We start from the raw sequence: 19,078 nt of genomic DNA, 5'->3' as shown, positions 1-19,078 counted from the left end.
TTTGCGGTCAATGCAACTCAGATTCCAAACTTTCTGCAGCTTCCGCTTTCCATATATGGAAGCAAGGCCACATGGTCATAGCGTTGATCAAATGATTTTTCACGTGCAATTTGGAATAAATAAGCACTTGTAAATTTGGCAAGATTTCCGCACAGGTCTCTACTCATTATGCATACGCTCCTTTGTTTCAAGAAAACAATAGCGATAACAACAGCTTTCCTTTGGGACTTTGGAGCTTTGTTCTTTCTTCTTAGAGGTTGGTTTTTTTCTTAGTCCATGTGGACTTTAAAAAAAAAACGGTCGAACTTCTGCCTGAAATACGGAAAATTGAACATTTTTTTTCTGATATTTTGGCACTTTGCCTACAGTTTTAGCTACTTTTCAATTTTAGAATAAGCGAAAAAAGTGGAATTTCAAGCAATACAAACAGACCAAATAAAATTACTGTTATCCCAAATTTAATGGCTACCTACTCTTTTTTTCGTGAAGTTGTTGTTGCTTTCTGTTTGCGAATTCGCGGAAGCACTGCAAAGTGTATGTATTCTTCCTTTCCTAATATAAGGCACGGCAATTTCAGGATCACGAACGGTGCATTTAGTGGGCTTTTGCGTTTTATCGCTCTTTGTAGAGATCGGCATAATATGCTCAATGATGCTTCCACGTGCATAACTTTGAAAGAGATCCGTGGATGTTCCTGTACTAGATATACTTCGTTTCACTCCCCACCATGTCTTTTCAATGCCCCTGCTGTGGACTCGTTTGTCACGAAGTTTCGGCGATGGTTAACTATGAGCCCACAGGCAGACAACCCTATGGATGCGAGAGCGCGTGACGTCACGTTAGAGACCGTTGTAACGGCCGATTCAACGGGTGCTTACCATTTGCCAAATAATCCGGATTGAATGATTGTTGCAAAAAATTTCCGGACTTTTTGAATAAATGGTAGGATGCTTACCATTTAGCCAAAAAATCCGGAAATTTCGACTTGAGGTCAAATGGAAAGGCAATTTTCCGGAAAATCTTTTCGGAAATTATGGACAACCTCCAGAGGTAGTCCTCTTTTTCCTTTCGGAGGTTCGGAACGGAATTCGCGAAATGCTCTTACCATTTGTGAGAATCATTACGTTTCCAGGCCCTTTCTCACAAGATCGAGTAAAATATGCGGGATGAATGCTAGTAGCAAATGGTAAGCGCCATTCTCATCCGGTTGGTCATTAAATTCGGAAAATCGCTTACCTTTATGCAACGATCATTCCATCCGGATTATTTGGCTAAATGGTAAGCAACCGTAAGCACCCAACTAATCGAGGAAAATGTTTCATAAAAACTTCAAATCGCGATGTTTCTTTTCGAAAACTCATTTTATGGACAGCCGGATAACTAAAGGTCACGCACCAACTATTTTCTGCATTGTCCTGAGTGATTTGATGGGTTTTTGGGACGCTTCGATTTCGTCTTCAGATCACACGCGTCGTCACATACAATAGGCTGATTTAGCAACAGAACGGGAACGTCAGTGGCGACGGCGCGCGCAGAAAACAACACCAATGAGAATTCAGAATAGAATAGACTCCACTCTTTTCTTCTCTATTCTAAATTCTCATTGGTAGTTTTGCAGCGCGACGTCGCCACTGACGTTCCCGTTCTGTTGCTAAATCAGCCTAGTACTATACAAGGCGTGCTACTTCCAAGATCGTTCACGGCCGAGTGGTCGCGCGCCTCCCAACCTTGGGCACGTAGAAAGTCGATAATTTTACTAGCATCGTGCCAAAAATCATCAAATTTACGCGGCCTTGCAACCTCAAAATCCTGCTCGATTTTCAAGCTTCGCTCAGGTTTTTGTTATTGCCAAATGATGTGGACAGAAGTCATGCACCATTGAATTCTTGCCGAATGTTTTATCACATGTGCCCCAAAGACAGCTATTGGTGCAATTGAATCATCTGTTACTTTGATATGCCGCTTCACATGTTGGTATAACTCATCGGCTTCCATCCAATTCTGCTGATTTGAACAGCCTTTCCACTTACATGATTTTGGATTTTCCTTTTGTTTTTCTCTGGAGGCACTCGGCTGTGAGCGGTTTTGGAAGTTGCACGCCTTGTCTGTTTGTATTGTGTGATCTGAAGAGGAAATCGCAGCGTCCCAAAAACCCATCAAATCACTCAGAACAACGCAGAAAATAGTAGGTGCGTGGACTTAATTTATCTGGCTATCCATAAAATGAGTTTTCGAAAGAAACATCGTGATTTGAAGTTTTTATGAAACATTTTCCTCGAGTTGAGTCGGCCGTTACGACCGTATATCCAACGCGCGCTCATTGGAATGATTGCTAAAATACAGGACAAAATTTCTACAATCTGATTGGCTGAGCTTCGCTGAGAGAAGTAAAACAGGAAACATTTTGCCAATGAACAAAGAAGTTCACAGATAGCCAATCCAATGCGAGCCATGGATCGCTCAAGCTGAACATTTGCAACAATGGCGGACAGATTTGGTGAGAACGTAGCCTCCGTAGCAGCCGTTTCCTTTCTTTTCCAGGCGGAGATCGAACAAGCGAGCGATAGAGAGGGCGAGCGCCTGGCGTGAGTAAAAAATTGGGGAGAAGTGGGGGCGGGGTGAAACAAAGACTACAAAGGAAAGCACAGACAACTGGATGATGAAAGCTACGGTCTGGCAAGACTACGAGACTGCTCACAAATTATCTTCGCGTAATGGTGAGGGTCAAAAAAAAATTCATGTATATTATTAGTAAGTAACGTAATAACATTATTTTTCTCGTTTGGAATAAATGAGCACTTGACCACAAATTGCACTCGCCAATTTTGTTAGTCTTTCAAAATTTTACTCGTGCTCATTTATTCCAAATATTGCACTCGAAATCATGTGATTACCTACACTAAATGCAACTCGAATTTGCCATTTAAAAATCCGAGTTCTAAATTTAGTGGAAATGCAATTCGGATTTTCGCAGTAGCAATCCAAGTTCCCGTCCGAGATGTAGATCTGACTACATGTAGCGTGGTGGTTTTTCAATAAATATTCTGTATGCGGCCACCACATCGTGTCTCACACGTCCATTATCTGCAATGAATTTGGATAATCCTTGGTACGGCTTCAACTTTTCGGGTCGACTTCAGGTTTTCAGCAGTACAACATGTACTTATTTTGGTTTCCAGCTTTCGGCGCAACTTTATCTCTTTGGTACGACTTTTCTGGCACAAGTTCGTCTTTTCAGCATGAATCGTTTTGGCACAAGGTTTAGCACGATTTTTTTGGCAAGAGTTCAACTTTTCGGCACAACTTTTCAGGCACAATGTTTTTTATCAACGCCTTTTGCCCCTTACTGCTGACAATCGCAGTGTCTTCAAGGAAAAGGTTAAAGAGGATGTGTTATCGGCTTTAGTAGACCTTAGTAAATTTAGTTTCTCAAGCGTTAAAAGCTATATAGGATCACCGTCAAGCATAGGATTGCCTCGAGGGAATCGAGTACTGGGATACTGCTAATCTGTGCAACTTTTTTCAAAGCTTGGGTCTCCTTGACATAACATAGTGACACAGTGCTCACAACAGAATGCGGTCTTCCACTTACAAGCCTCAGCCAATCATTTGAAAATTTGTAAGATGTCTGTTTAAGGATGATCATGGTGGCCAAAACAGCAACCTTATGAACAGTGACCTTGACCTTCCCTGGGGATGTTACATTGTGCGAACATTTAAAACAGAGAATGGCTACAAATATTCCTGGGCAAAGAGTTAGGTGGTATTTCTTTACATGATTGAAACATCAAGACCCATAAAGTTAACCTCTGTAGATGACCAAAACCGCTTAACCTTTGCAACAATTGCTCCACATGAGTACATTTAAGAGTGCATGTCCACAAAAATCGAACAAAAGGTGGCCACAGCTTGAAAATGGATTTTGCTCAAATTTTGTCCAGATGTAGACTATTGTGTCTCTAAATACACTGTATAGTTTTTTAAGTCATGTGTATTTTTATTAAAATTGGAGAAAATGAGAATTGAAGAGTTTGTGTCAAAATAGCCATTTTTTTCCAAAAAATTAACGCTCAATTTGCAGTCAAATTTTGCTACAAAAACCAATATTCGTATCAGCTCAAAACCTCCTAAAAGCTCTTTTGTGGTATCTTGACATCCAGTTAACGTGATTTTTGTGAAATTTGAATCATGGTTTGCACCTGAAATAATTTCAACTTCCAGACACCTGGTTTTACCAAATCTAACAATATTTGCACCGGTAACTTTCTAAGTGATAAGCTTTCAAGTGATATAAAAATTTCTTTGGGAAAATGTATATGCCCTGCGACATGAAACGCCCTAATTAACATATTCATTTAGTATGCTGTAAGAATAAATTGGTGTCAAGTTTGACTTGTATCGAGTTTTAGGATAGTCATACCCACCCTTCCTATGAATTGCTTTTGAAGGAAATAAGCATGGGAGTTGTACCCAGACCTGAATTGCATGCTTGCTTACTCTCAATTTCTATACTGACGCTAGCCTGGTCCCAGAGGTTTTTCTTGAGCCGCGAGAAAGGCACGAAGAGTTGAAGGCAATGAGAAGAGAAAAACCTCTGGTTACCTTGGATTTGATTCTCACTTTTGATGTAGACACCAAGGTCATGATCTGACCCTCAGGCTCGGATTGGTAGATATTTTTACAAACACGCAAATCAATGTGATTGGTTCATTTGATTGGTAATACTGAGGGGATGCATGATGGCTAAGTTGTCATTGGTCCCTTTTGTAATTATCCAATTTGACGCATGTGACAGCGGGCGTCTGCATGAACGTGAGATTCAAGTCCAAGGTAACCAGAGGTTTTTCTCTTCTCACCGCCACTTCACGACTCGTCTTCACCGCTTCGTGGCTCTCACGGTTCAAGAAAAACCTCTGGGACCCGGGTATACTGACGCATGAGTTTTCAAGGTTTCATTCATCACCATTTGCTTAATTTGCTTAAATTCCTGCCTACTTAAGGCTGCATCCAGCAATCGGCAAATTTCCTGTGAGTTGAGCGAAGGAGATCTGTGTTCTGTTATAGTTACTGTACCGAAGTACTACCTCCCAAGTTGATCTGACTTCACTAGGGGCAAGGGCAGGAATGCTTGTTCCTAGCAAGTGTCACCTTAATCAAGCTTCGCTCAACCCGTTGTGACAATTACGCTATTTTTCTTTCAGTTATACATTGGGCGGCCGCTCTAACCTCGTGAGCAGTCCCAGACGATGCTTAAAAGAAAGGGAAAATTTCTCAATACACCGAGCTTCTACGCGCTTTTTATCACAAGGTCGTATTACTAAAATGTTCTCCTCATTTGTGCACATTTTGCAAGCTCAAGGTGCATGATGGACATGCTATCAAGCAAAACAAACCAATTCGTCGAGAAAAAAAAAACACTGCCGCAGCCAGGAATCGTTTTGGATTCGACGCCCGTTAAGGATGAACTGGGCAAGCGCTCTAACCACATCTGCAATCCCAGCAAATACTTGATTGAAGAGCAAAATTTCTCCATACAACAAGTTCGTCAAATTGACGTCACAGGAGTTCCTGAGCGCTTTTTATGAGATTTGTGGGGCGGTTGTATTACTAAAATGTTTTCCTTATTTGCGCACAATTTGCATGCTTAAGGTGCATGCATAAGAGACATGATCAAGGGAAAAAAATCATTTCGTAGCAGAAAGAAAACACTGCATCGGGCATGAATCGATTTGGATTCGATTCGAGGTAAGTATGGGTTGGGATGGAACTCTAACCACATGTGGATGTAATCCCAGCTGATGCTTTAATGACGAAGAAAATTTCTCAATACTTGACGTTTCCGTAATTCCCGTAATTCCCGTCACAGGAGTTCCTCACCAAGCTACACAAAAGCAATTCGAAGCATAAAGAAAAATGCATCGGCTAGGAATCGATTCGGATTCGGTACCCGGGAAGATTGGAATGGTCAGGGCGATATAACTACATGAGCTGTGCCGATGACGATGCTTACAAGAAACGCAAAATTTAAAGTAGCGGTACGGTTTTTTTCTAACTGTAATACTTAGAAGTTGTCTACAAACTATGCATTTATCCACCATTTCAAAGGCGTATGAATCATGCACCTTTGGTGATCTTTATATTTCGTTATTCGCGTTTTTGGGAGTACAAATTGAAGTCTTCCTTAGAAATGAAGTACCAGACGTGAATTTGGAGGATCATCCATCAAAACGAATCAACTTGATAACACGAGATATAAACTATAACATAGCGTTCAAATTCACACTATCAACAGTTGGACCATTGTGCATTATAAAAAAATCCTGCTAAGAAGGCTCACGTTTTCACCAAACTGAACATTTGTTTGTTTTGGAAAGCTGGTTGACTTCAAGACTCATATCTTTATTAATGTTACAAAATAAACAAAAAAACAGTTCCCGGTTTCAAGGTCTGTTAAATTTTTCAAGTTAGTCGCAGTGGGAGACTTTAGGGTGCTATTCAGTTTTTTAAAATTTCGTGGGTATGAAGGCAGAATTTCGAAAGAAATGAATTGTACCTGAGACTCGTTTTAAAATAGAGGTTGAAGTGAACTCTTCTATGACTATGGTCCCTGTCATTTAGCTTTGCTTAATTAAGTGAGATGCGTAGAAGTTTGGAGAGCACTTCAGATGCTTAAGTCGCTTTGGGCTAAGTCTCCGGCTACAACTCTCTAAAACGTAACAGAAAGAGAATGTCACCAGTCCTGACCATTCCGGCTGAATCAGAATCTTCACCCTCACGACATTCAAACGGAAACGTATTTCCGGCGGTCGCTTTTCTCCGCCGAAACGACAACCGGAAATACGTCTGCGTTCGTAGGATATGGACCGCTTGGCATCAAGTCTTCTCTCATCATTCATCTACATTGAAAACATTAGTGCAAAATGATATTGCATTTATAGACCAGAGCATCGCGTCTGTCTTGAAACTTGAACAGCAAAACCATGTTTCATTGATATCATGAGAACACCTTTCAAATTATAGCTCAGCTCCGAGCCACCACTGCATAGTCGAGAGGGAATTTTTCGTGCACTTGTGTTGTGGATTAGTGACATCGTAAAAGCCAAAGTTATCTTCACCCGCTACTGCACCAGCCCTGGGGTCCCATTCACATTTGTTTCTACCACTCCAATAAGAATCAGTATGCATATGTTGATTATCTTTCTGTACTTGCATCCCCTCACAATTCGTGCAGTTGATACCTCGAACCGAAACATACTCGTACTGTCGGCATTTGTCTTGGTTTGCAAAGGTTAACAGGTCAGTGGCTGTCAGCGATGCGCGTGCGTAGTCAGAGTACGTGAGGCCTGATGGGAAGCTACATGTTACTCGCCAGTGAGTTGAGTTATCCCGGATGGTAACCAATGCTTGATACGAGACTCGGAAGTCGTCCCATGTAAAATTTTTCTCATTTCGTGGAAAGTCACGATAAAAAGGTTTGTCTTTGTAAAACTCCTTGTTTCCAACGGAAAATGATTCTATGAGGGTCCATGCTTTTCCAGCCTCAGAGCTGAAATCATAGTAGGTCCGAATAGTCTTGTTAAAGCTGATAACGAGGTCATAAATCCCAGAAACCACTTCTGGCATAATCCTTGCAATAGATTGACAAGACTTCCGATTAAACAATTCACATCTTTTCCCATGGTAATGATCTGAACATGCGCAAGTATACTGTTCTTTGATGTCATTACACGTTTCTCGGCACGTCCCTCCGTTGAGGCAAGGCTGGGATTCGCAACATCCGGTCAAACAGCTCCCATTACCCTGGAAACAAAAGAATACTCACTCAACAACCGTTCATTTGACTAAGTACTCAATGTACCCTTCCAGGAGCTCAAAAACCCCTGCCTACAAAGTAGAAACAGCAGTACACGAGAGTTGAAGATCATAGAAGTTACGAAGAAAGAGAAACAAAACATCAAGGCACGAACGGGACTCGAACCAATGACCGCGCGATTTGCTCTTGAAGCTGGGGCTTGTTTCTCGAAAGTCCCGACAACTTTTCGGGTCCGAAAAGTCAGTCCAGGAACGTTTCGGGCTCTTTTCGGGTGTCACAATTTTCTCAGTTTGTTAAAAAATGGAGAGCTTTTCAGCCATCAAACTCCACAATCATTTAGCTTTTTGTTACCTTGAAAACACGTTCAAAGACCAGTCTATCAAAACAAGCGGACTGATTGCAGTTTCGGCGGAAGTAACTTTCGAAAACTAAACCTGTCCCTGGTCGCTTGTGAGTGTTCGAGCAGGCAAAGAAGTGAACGAATGGATGATACAGAATATATCAGAGAAATGTTCAGATATTTGAATTGAGGAAATTGAAATACATGAAATCTAATGATCACGGCGATGATCTCCAACTCTCCTGTATTTTAATTTCTGAAGTTCAAATGTATGAACATTATATTTTATTCTGTATCACTCATAAATAAAAGTAGAATTGAAATAGAAGTTCAAGCAAACTCTTCTACAGTGATTATGGCCTCAAAACACCACCTTATCTCTTCTCCGATTCATCATTACCTCAGAACGTTTACAACAAGAACAGCTTTCGAGCCTACTTTTGTTCGCTTAACCAATCACCGTTCCATCTGAACATGAATGACATGAATCTAAAAATACCAAGTTTTGACAGGAGCCCATAAACATGAGCCAACAACTCCAATACCAAACTCATTCCCAGGCTTTCTCTTTTTTCCTCCCTTGTCCTCGATGTTAAGGGAGGAAAAGGTAGAGAGCCTGGGAACGAGGTTGCTCCAACCCAAGGTCTACGTAACAGATCAAGCTATTTTTGGACAAGATTTTAAATAAGATTTGGCTTGCAAGAGTGACCTTTCTCGATCCCATGGGCAATATAATTTCTCATATAAGACTTGTGAGTAGCTGGAAACGTCCGGTTTCGCGGGAAAATCAATCTAAAAATAACTCAGTCGGTAAAAACGCCATAGACTATTTTCCCAATCTCATAATGCAATACATTTTGGGGTTCTTTACGTGAAAACAATACAAGTTGTTATATTGCTGAATTTTTTTCCCCAACGCGCGCTCTCATTGGCTACTTCGAGGTCACATGACACCTAACAATAAAACAGTTTCCCGCCAAAAGTCTCTATGCGGCAACAGTGTTAAATTTATGACGTCAGAGAGTAGCAGTGCACTGTTACCCGCGAATGTCGACCGACGACCACCGTTGCTGTTGCCGTTGCACTTTTTTCTTTTTGTGCTACATAACAAATAACTTAATGACTGGTCCCGAGAGAAACAGTTGATTTTGTTTCCCTTGAATTTCAATGTTTCCCCCGCCTGTGCCTTGGGAAAACATTGAGATTCTCGGGAAACAAAATCAACTGATCAGGATCAGTCATTAAGTGTTTATTATTTACTCTTGCGACTGTATCATGCTTCAGTGAACTGGATATCCATAATAACAATAATAATAATTTATTGATTTCTATAGCGCATTACCATGACGCAATGATCTAATGCGCTTAAATTCCATTTTTTTAATGCAAATAACCCGCCAAAATGAAATGTATTATGGGATTTGCGAAAATAGGGAAACGATCCGCGTTCAAAGCCACAGGAGAACTGGCTTGTACTGATTCAGTTTGATTAGCTCCTGATCTGTAATAATAAAACTAAAATTAAGTGAAACTATGTTTGCTCTCAGTTATGCACGCAATTTTAGCAACTGCGTAGAGAAGCCTGAAAAATTCAGGACTTCAACGGGGTTTGAACTCGTGACCTCGCGATACCGGTGCGATGCTCTAACCAACTGAGCTATGAAGCCACTGACGTTGGGAGCTGGTCCATTTCTGATGGATTTTATAAATATAGCATTTCGTTCATTAATTCACCCATCACGGGAACATTTGTACCCACAAATGACCAGCTCCCAACGTCAGTGGCCTCATAGCTCAGTTGGTTAGAGCGTCACACCATTCATTCATTACTGGGTTGCCTATGGGCAAACCCAGTCTAGGTCTGCGTTTAGTTTGTTACTGGGTTGCCTATGGGCAAACCCAGTCGAGGTCTACGTTTAGTTTGTTTGTTTTCTTTTTTTTTTTTTTTTTTTTTTTCCGTGTCGGTAAAAGTCTTGCCTGTCACTCCCCTGGTAAGTGGTGTCTTTGTGTATAGAGCCTTCTGCGCGTATTTTCTTAGGATCGAGAGGGTAGCGGAACTGTGTAGATTTCTCTGGTGGACACAGTAGAATCATTAACTTAGCCTGCAATGGCGTCGAAAGTCATGCAACGCGAATGGCGTTTTAGTGGATCCTTAAACAAAATATACCCTTATGGAGCTCAATAATGGAAAGTCAGTTGGATAAACTAGGAATCTCAAAAGGGACGAGTCCTGGACGTCGACAACAATCTATCGCCCGTCGAGACGAAATCAAAGTGAGCAGTATTTACCTGAAGTACATGGTAATTTGACACAATTGAGTTTCTTGTCTTCACGCACGCAATCAAATAGGAAGAGGTTTTCGCCTCTAAGAGCAAATATGTTGTTTGTTTCAATAAAATTTTCGCTGGAAAAGGATTCTGTGGTATTTTCTGCCTTTGTGAATTATAATATCATGTTGTGTATTGAATTTTCGAGCTTAAGGTTCAAATGTGATATGGGAGAAGTTTTTTAGTATTGCTCTGTAAACAGGAAGGGTTCACAGGCCTGTTGGAAGCGTGCTTGAGTTTCAACAAAATGAGGCCCAAAATCAGTGAAAACTTGTGACGCAGATGAATAATAAAGTAGCTGCTATTTCCAGAATGATGGAATTACCTGGTGATAAATAACGTCGTACGCGTCTTGGAGAGTAAAATTAATTTTGACTTTGCATAAACAAGAGTTGGGCGATTGTGATCTTTGTTTTGACTTCGCTCATTTCATTGTCAAACTTTATAACACTTGACAGAAAAAGAAACTTACAAAAACCCGGTATCTTGCCATCATTTGACACAGATACTTCACTGTTTGGCGAGTAAACATGCCGCGGTAACTTAATCACGGCGCCCGCTGAATTCCGGTCATGTCACTTTCGATTTTGCGATTTATTTGAACAAAAATCTCCCAAAATGTTTGTCGCTGATCGTAACTTTTTATATTCTATATTCACGGTTCAAAATTAATGTTGTTTTCATGTCGTAACTATTTTATTCTCGATCGACCGTCCGGGAAACTTCCTTCTGCTCTTTCTGAAAACTGTGTATCAATATTTATTTGCTTTTTCATCAATATTTGTTTTGCATAAAGCAAGCTAACAGAATCTGTACCTTGCTGAGTTCGCATTTGTTAGCGTTAATAGTATTTTCGGTCAGATGTTTCTGTTTTCTATGAGGGGTTTATTGTTTTGGTCTCCCATCCCAACACCAACCCCGCGAAACAGGGCTTGACTTCAGTGAAGTTTAGTATTACAAAGTTTTCGGATGCTCATAGGGCACACTTGTGGTGAAAAGAAGTTGTGAGGGAACTTGAAAATTATCAACATGTCAGCCCAGAAGCCAATGTTTCTCGCTTCTCTTTTATTTGTTATTCTTCAGAGACTGGAATGCTGTATTTCAATACCACACAATTCAGTGCCTTCTGATTTTCTGTAGCACGTACCACAGGCAAGCCAGTGTATGCTTCACAGAAGCATCTAGTTCATTCATTCATTCATTCATTGTTTTAGCCCATCAAATCTTTCCAGATCCATCGGGACGGGAATCACTCATGCAATATCGCCGGTTCATAAAGGTAAAGGAAAGTCACTGCTTACGAGCCAGAAGGCCATCAGGCCAGCGCTTATCTCCGGTTTCCGTAGCATGAAGTGACTGGGAGTATTTATACTCCCCCATGGATGAGATGCTAGTCCATCCTGTGCATGAAAGGCAGCATCCCGGGATAAGATGGACACATCATCTTCAGTTTTGAAACCATCCACATTTGGACTGGTTAAAAGGTTATTAGGGCTAGTCAAGCTATCTGGATCAGCGGACCCAGATAAGTCTAAAAATAATAATTACATGGCTTGCATAAATAATATTAAATACTGCAATGTCTGTTGTGACGGTCCCATGGGTAATCATTGCAATACTTGGTGTTTGGACCTTTCAGCTATTTATACCACTCCTTGCTTTACAGCATTCACTTGACATCCATGAGCTATAGATGTGGGTTACTTAATTTACTATGGGTAATTTTTTTCTAAGTTGTTACATGGGACCTTACATTGGATTCATAAGTGTTTAATATAAATATAGCAAAATCAATAATTTTGAAGCAAGAAACATCACAATTATCGTGACAATTTTTAGAAGAACTAAGATGCTTGAAAATATGAGATTTTTATCCCGGAAAAGGTGCTCATTTACACATGTGTAGAAATGCCTGTTGGTTTCACCAACGTAGCGAGCACCACAGCCCGCACAAGTAAATTTGTATACAACATGTGATTTGAGAGAATCAGGAATGAAATCCTTTGGACTAAAAATGCTGCACAGTTTGAATGGAAAGAAAACTACTTTAACATTTAAATCCTTGCAATACTTGTTGATAATAAATGAAAATTTTTTTCTGGTTAAGATGAATAGAAACAGATGTAAGGTAGTTTGATAATAATTATGTAATAATTACTACTTAATTATTATTGTAAAAATGAAATGAATTGCTGGTCAGGTCTCGCCTACATGTACTGTCTCCAGTGTTTACATGGGAAATGTTTTCTATTTGGCTGAGCACAACGATAGAAAATACAACAAGACTTAAGTTAATGAGAGAAGCTACTGATAATCTTTCCATCATGAGCACTTTAATACAAGTCTCACCAGTAACTGCTCCTGTGATAAATATTTCAATTCTTAATATTTTTGTACTCAGAACTGAAAGTGTCACCAGGTTGATTATTTTGCAACAACACTAATTATTGTTTCAGGCCATTAGTCCCAGTTATTCTTAAGAGAGGGAAGCACTGTCTGCAACATAACTGACAATAGGTTTTGATAGCTCTAACCTGCTTTTGAACAACCAGAGCAAGGTATGAGTTGTTCAATTAGTTAACCCAGGACATTAATTTAATGCCATTCATTGTCCATCACAAGATCCAGGATTGAGCCAAGCATGCTTTCAAAAGCTCAGTTCTTGACATTATATAACATATTTGATGGAACTATATTAAAAGACAGCTTCAATAAAGCTGAAAACATGCATGCATCATCCTTACCACAACAAGAGAGATCCATAGTTTCATCAAATCCATGGTCACTTGAATTGGTAGTTGCTTTGGAATCTATTTCACCCTTAAAAATAAAACCATTCAAGATCTAATAATGATACAGACATTTTAATTGAAACTTGAAGTAATTAAGTTATGCTCTCAATATATTCAAGTACCCTTGCAAGGTGTAATGCAAACAACTTCTCCAACTATTCACCAGGGTTTTTTTAAAATACTGGAGCTATGGTACCATAATTGTTTAATAAAGGCAGCTGAGGCCCACCTTTGTATTAATTAGGGGGGTGAACCTTCAAACTTTGTTAATTCCTTGCAGAATGAACAAAAATTAACCAAATTCCAACTTGTCCTTGATCAGCCAAGGTTTCGATTTTCTAAGTTCATATACAGGGTGAAATACTGAGTCTATACAAATGAAACTGCTGTCAACAAGTGATGGTTGAATTAGCGCATTTGATCATATGTAAATGGAATTTGCGCACTACAAGTATTAAACTATTATTATTATTATTATTATTATTATTATTAGTTTCATTACAATGCTCTGGCCAAAATAACATATTAAACAGGAATCATTGCCGCTCACATTGACTAACCTCAGATATGATGCTGTTTATCTCCCGCTCATCTTGTTGCTCACTTTGTCCACTTTCACCTGAAGCTGGTACTGAATTTCCGAAAAGCGATTTAAAGACCCTGAGAGGCATTTGAAACTGCCTTTCAACAACTTCATCCTTGTCATTGACTTTCTTGAACTCCTTGTATTCTTTTGCTCCTTCCTTCTTGTAAAAATTCAGAAGGGCTGATCTCAGACCATTGCTTGCTTTTCGTCTGGTGAGATTCTTGCTCTTGAAGTGAGGATTTTTTCTTGCCTTGTAATCTGCATAGCGATCAACAGCTCTGGACCAGTTGAGAACATAGCGTCCCCTACTGTTGACAAACCTGGCATCTTTACCCTCCACTAACAGATCTCGGATTAAGCCATACACCGCATTACTATCGTCAGTTCCTATAATACACACACATACAGTGTTTTACCATCCATGAGCTATAGATGTGGGTTACTTAATTTACTATGGGTAATTTTTTTCTAAGTTGTTACATGGGACCTTTCATTGGATTCATAAGTGTTTAATATAAATATAGCAAAATCAATAATTTTGAAGGAAGAAATATCACAATTATCGTGACAATTTTTAGAAGGACTAAGATGCTTGAAAATATGAGAATTTTTATCCCGGAAAAGGTGCTCATTTACACATGTGTAGAAATGCCTGTTGGTTTCACCAACGTAGCGAGCACCACAGCCCGCACAAGTAAATTTGTATACAACATGTGATTTGAGAGAATCAGGAATGAAATCCTTTGGACTAAAAATGCTGCACAGTTTGAATGGAAAGAAAACTACTTTAACATTTAAATCCTTGCAATACTTGTTGATAATAAATGAAATTTTTTTTCTGGTTAAGATGATCAGAAACAGATGTAAGGTAGTTTGATAATAATTATATAATAATTACTACTTAATAATTATTGTAAAAATGAATGAATTGTTGGTCAGCTCCCGCCTACATGTACTGTCTCCAGTGTTTACATGGGAAATGTTTTCTATTTGGCTGAGCACAACGATAGAAAATACAACAAGACTTAAGTTAATGAGAGAAGCTACTGATAATCTTTACATCATGAGCACTTACACGTCTCACCAGTAACTGCTCCTGTGATAAATATTTCAATTCTTAATATTTTTGTACTCAGAACTGAAAGTGTCACCAGGTTGATTATTTTGCAACAACACTAATTATTGTTTCAGGCCATTAGTCCCAGTTATTCTTAAGAGAGGGAAGCACTGTCTGCAACATAACTGACAATAGGTTTTGATAGCTCTAACCTGCTTTTGAACAACCAGAGCAAGGTATGAGTTGTTCAATTAGTTAACCCAGGACATTAATTTAATGCCATTCATTGTCCATCACAAGATCCAGGATTGAGCCAGCATGCTTTCAAAATTTGATGGAACTATATTAAAGGACAGCTTCTCTATGTGGCAACAGTGTAAAATTTATGACGTCAGAGGGTAGCAGTGCACTGTTACCTGCGAATGTTGACCGACGACCACCGTTGCTGTTGCCGTTGCACTTTTTTCTTTTTGTGCTATATAAGAAATAACTTAATGACTGGTCTCGAGAGAAACAGTTGATTTTGTTTCCCTCGAATTTCAATGTTTCCCCCGGCTGCGCCTCGGGGAAACATTGAGATTCTCGGGAAACAAAATCAACTGATCGGGACCAGTCATTAAGTGTTTATTATTTACTCTTGCGACTGTATCATGTTTCAGTAAACTGGATATCCACTGTTTTAATGCAAATAACCCCCCAAAATGAAATGTATTATGGGATTTGCGAAAATAGGGAAACGATCCACGTTCAAAGCCACAGGAGAACTGGCTCGTACTGATTCAGTTTGATTAGCTCCTGATCTGTAATAATAAAACTAAAATTAAGTGAAACTATGTTTCCTCTCAGTTATTCACGCAATTTTAGCAACTGCGTAGAGAAGCCTGAAAAATTCAGGACTTCAACGGGGTTTGAACCCGTGACCTCGCGATACCGGTGCGACGCTCTAACCAACTGAGCTATGAAGCCACTCACGTTGGGAGCTGGTCCATTTCTGATGGATTTCACATATATAGCATTTCGTTCATTAATTCACCCATCACAGGAACATTTGTACCCACAAATGACCAGCTCCCAACGTCAGTGGCCTCATAGCTCAGTTGGTTAGAGCGTCACACCATTCATTCATTCATTGTTTTAGCCCATCGAATCTTTCCAGATCCATCGGGACGGGAATCACTCATGCAATATTGCCGGTTCATAAAGGTAAAGGAAAGTCACTGCTTACGAGCCAGAAGGCCATCAGGCCATCAGGCCATCAGGCCAGCGCTTATCTCTGGTTTCCGTAGCATGAAGTGACTGGGAGTATTTATACTCCCCCATGGATGGGATGCTAGTCCATCGCAGGGTTACCCCCAGCATTTCACCGGTACCCATTTATACACCTGGGTGGAGAGAGGCACCAAGAGAGTCAGTTCCTATAATACACACACATACAGTGTTTAATACTAATGCACCTATCAATGTTAAGCCCCAGGGTGGGGGAGGCAGGCTAACTACGGGAAATTGACCCAGAGAACCTTTCTCTGGGTAGGGATTTTGACACGTACAGTATGTGTTTCCCCAGGGTCGGAAATTTGACATGCCCGCCATCTTGGAACACAGAGAGAACCTGGAGATGAGTCGTTATCCACAATCATAGTTTTCGCGTGACTTCTCTGGTTTTTGGTGATTTTTCTAGACACCATGGCGTGAAAGAAAGGAAAACAAATCTGTCTTGTCTTTTTGTAAACATGGACCATCACTTTTTTCTGTCTTTGTTGGAGTGTTCAGAAGTACAAGAATGTTTAACAACACTCCCATTGGCCCTAACTGACTTGTTAGCTAATACATTATTGCCTCAGCCCGCCCCAGCCAAGCAAGATTCTGATTGGTTATAATACCTGATAACAGGGGATAACCACTAACATCAATTAGTCCCAATTATATTGAACAAGTGCCAATTATAGTGAACATGTGTTCCGGGAACGATTATGATGTTGTTGGAGTTACGGAGATGTGGCTTAATGATTCAATTAAAGATACTGAAATACTAGAAAATGGTTACATGATATACAGATGTGATCGTGTTGGAAGAGTTGGTGGAGGTGTCTTGTTAGCGATCAAGAATACGATTCCTTCCCAAAGAAAAAGTGACTTAGAAACTGAGATGGAGATGGTTTATGTTGAACTAAACCTTACGGATGCCACTAAAATATTAGTCAGTGTTATCTACAGACCTCCAAACAGCGAAACGGAATTCCGTGACCACATTACTACTTTCCTGAGAAACTGCACATGTATAACAAAAAGCCACACCATAATCATGGGTGACTTTAATTTCCCTGGCATAAAATGGATTGAAAACTGTGGTTTTGTTAACTCCCAGAATTCTATTGAATCTATATTTTGCGAAGCTCTTGTAGATCATTGTTTTTTCCAATTAAATACGCTTCCCACCCATTTCTCGGCTTAAAGAAGTAACGTACTGGACCTTGTTATCACTAATGCTCCTCAATGTATAAAAGACATGGACACAATCAATCCTGATGGAGCTGGACTCTCCACGGATCACCATCTCGTTGAATTCGATATTCTTGGTCACCATCGCCGTATCAAGAAACCCGAACGTTATGTTTATAAATTTAAAGGAGCTGACCTTGAATTAATGAAAAACGATCTCAAGCAAAGCAGCAGAATTACTGAAAGCCTCAGTGGTTCCGATGTGAACTATTGGTGGTTGAAATGGAAATCCGCAGTACTGGATATCATCGACTCTGATATTCCCAAGATTAAGTTAAAAAATGTCAACACTCCTCCTTGGATTGATAAAGAAGTTCTACATCTGTTGAAGAAAAAAGAAACATCTAGACAAGCAGCTAAAAGACTCAACAGTGAATACCACCGCTAGAAATTCAGAGAATTGAGAAGAGCGTCAAAAAAGTTAATAAATAAAAAAGTCGAGGAGTATAATGAATCTCTTGGGGAATCTGTGAAAGAAAATCCAAAACGCTTTTGGAGTCACTTTCGTCACAAAACTAAATCAAATTCAATTCCTGCCAGTGTGACATTCAGTGGCTCTACCTACTGCTCAGCAATCGACAAGGCCGAGGCATTTTACAGCTTTTTCTATTCTACATTTACAAACGATTCAGGCTCTGTCCCTCAACTTGATCCACCGGCTCCTAGAATGAATGTGCCTCTCTTGAATAATGTTTATTTAACCGAGAAAATGATTTTCGAGGTCCTTACTAAGCTTGACCCTCATAAAGCTCAAGGCTCTGATGGTCTTCCGACGTACGTCCCTAAAGAATGTGCTTTGGAACTAGCCCCGTCTATTTGTCATCTTTTCAACTTATCACTCGTAACTGGTGAACTCCCTGTTGAATGGAAAAACTCTTTAGTTGTTCCAGTCCATAAAAAAGGAAAGAGAGATGATGTTTCCAATTATTGTCCAATTTCTCTTCTTTGCGTCATTTCAAAAGTATTAGAGCGTTGTATATTCAACTGCGTTAATAACCACCTCTGTGCTCTCTTTGACGACTCACAACATGATTTTCCTTCGGGTCGCTCTACAGTTACACAATTATTAACATTTTATCATGAGATCGGCCAAAATCTGGACAATGCCATGCAGTCAGATATCATATTCTTGAATTTGGCTAAAGCCTTTGATAGCGTATCGCATCAGCGGCTTCTATTTAAACTTGCCCAGTATGGTATATGCGGTCTGCTGCTCAAGTGGTTCGATAGTTATCTTAATAACCGCAGTCAACGATGTCTTGTTCATGGATATACTTCCAGCAGTCTACCCGTAATGTCCGGGGTGCCTCTAGGTAGCATTCTAGGCCCGCTTTCATTCCTAGTGTGTGTGAACAATCTACCTGCTGTTATTGACAGTCGTGCTGCTTTATTTGCTGATGATTCAAAGTGCACTAGAGTCATTGAAGAAGAATCCGATTGTGCTGCTCTCCAAGATGACCTTAATAGTCTTAATTACTGGAGTCAGGCATGGCAGCTTCGTTTTAATAGCTCAAAATGCGAAATATTGACAGTTTCTCGGAAAAGGGAACCTATTAACTACGACTATAATTTAGACTCGAAATCTCTTAATCATGTATCAACTATAAAAGATCAAGGGGTCGTTGTATCTAATGACTTAAAGTGGAACAATCATATTGATTAC

At 39.9% G+C, this 19,078-nt stretch overlaps 1 protein-coding gene across 1 annotated transcript; it reads right to left on the bottom strand.

The window, feature by feature from the left end:
- Positions 1-5,788: 5,788 nt before the first annotated feature.
- LOC137973986 (uncharacterized) lies at positions 5,789-17,737 on the bottom strand. Its single transcript, XM_068820900.1, has 4 exons — positions 17,552-17,737; positions 13,834-14,246; positions 13,226-13,301; positions 5,789-7,800 (listed from the first exon to the last, which is right to left on the bottom strand). Exons 3-4 carry the CDS (start codon positions 13,259-13,261, stop codon positions 7,015-7,017), a joined length of 822 nt encoding a protein of 273 aa, XP_068677001.1. The 5' UTR covers positions 13,262-13,301; positions 13,834-14,246; positions 17,552-17,737; the 3' UTR covers positions 5,789-7,014.
- Positions 17,738-19,078: the final 1,341 nt, after the last annotated feature.

This window comes from Montipora foliosa, chromosome 10 (genome assembly GCF_036669935.1).
Source record: "Montipora foliosa isolate CH-2021 chromosome 10, ASM3666993v2, whole genome shotgun sequence".
NCBI classification, from domain to species: Eukaryota; Metazoa; Cnidaria; class Anthozoa; order Scleractinia; family Acroporidae; genus Montipora; species Montipora foliosa.
The sequence above is the reverse complement of the archived record's forward strand: the minus strand, read 5'-3'. Positions and strand labels throughout refer to the sequence as shown.

Excerpts from the sequence above, each read along its gene's own strand:
- LOC137973986 (XM_068820900.1), bottom strand. The coding sequence starts at position 13,261 with ATGGATTTGATGAAACTATGGATCTCTCTTGTTGTG. Across the intron at positions 7,801-13,225 it reads TATGGATCTCTCTTGTTGTG|GGTAATGGGAGCTGTTTGAC; the intron begins GTAAGGATGATG and ends TTTTGTTTCCAG.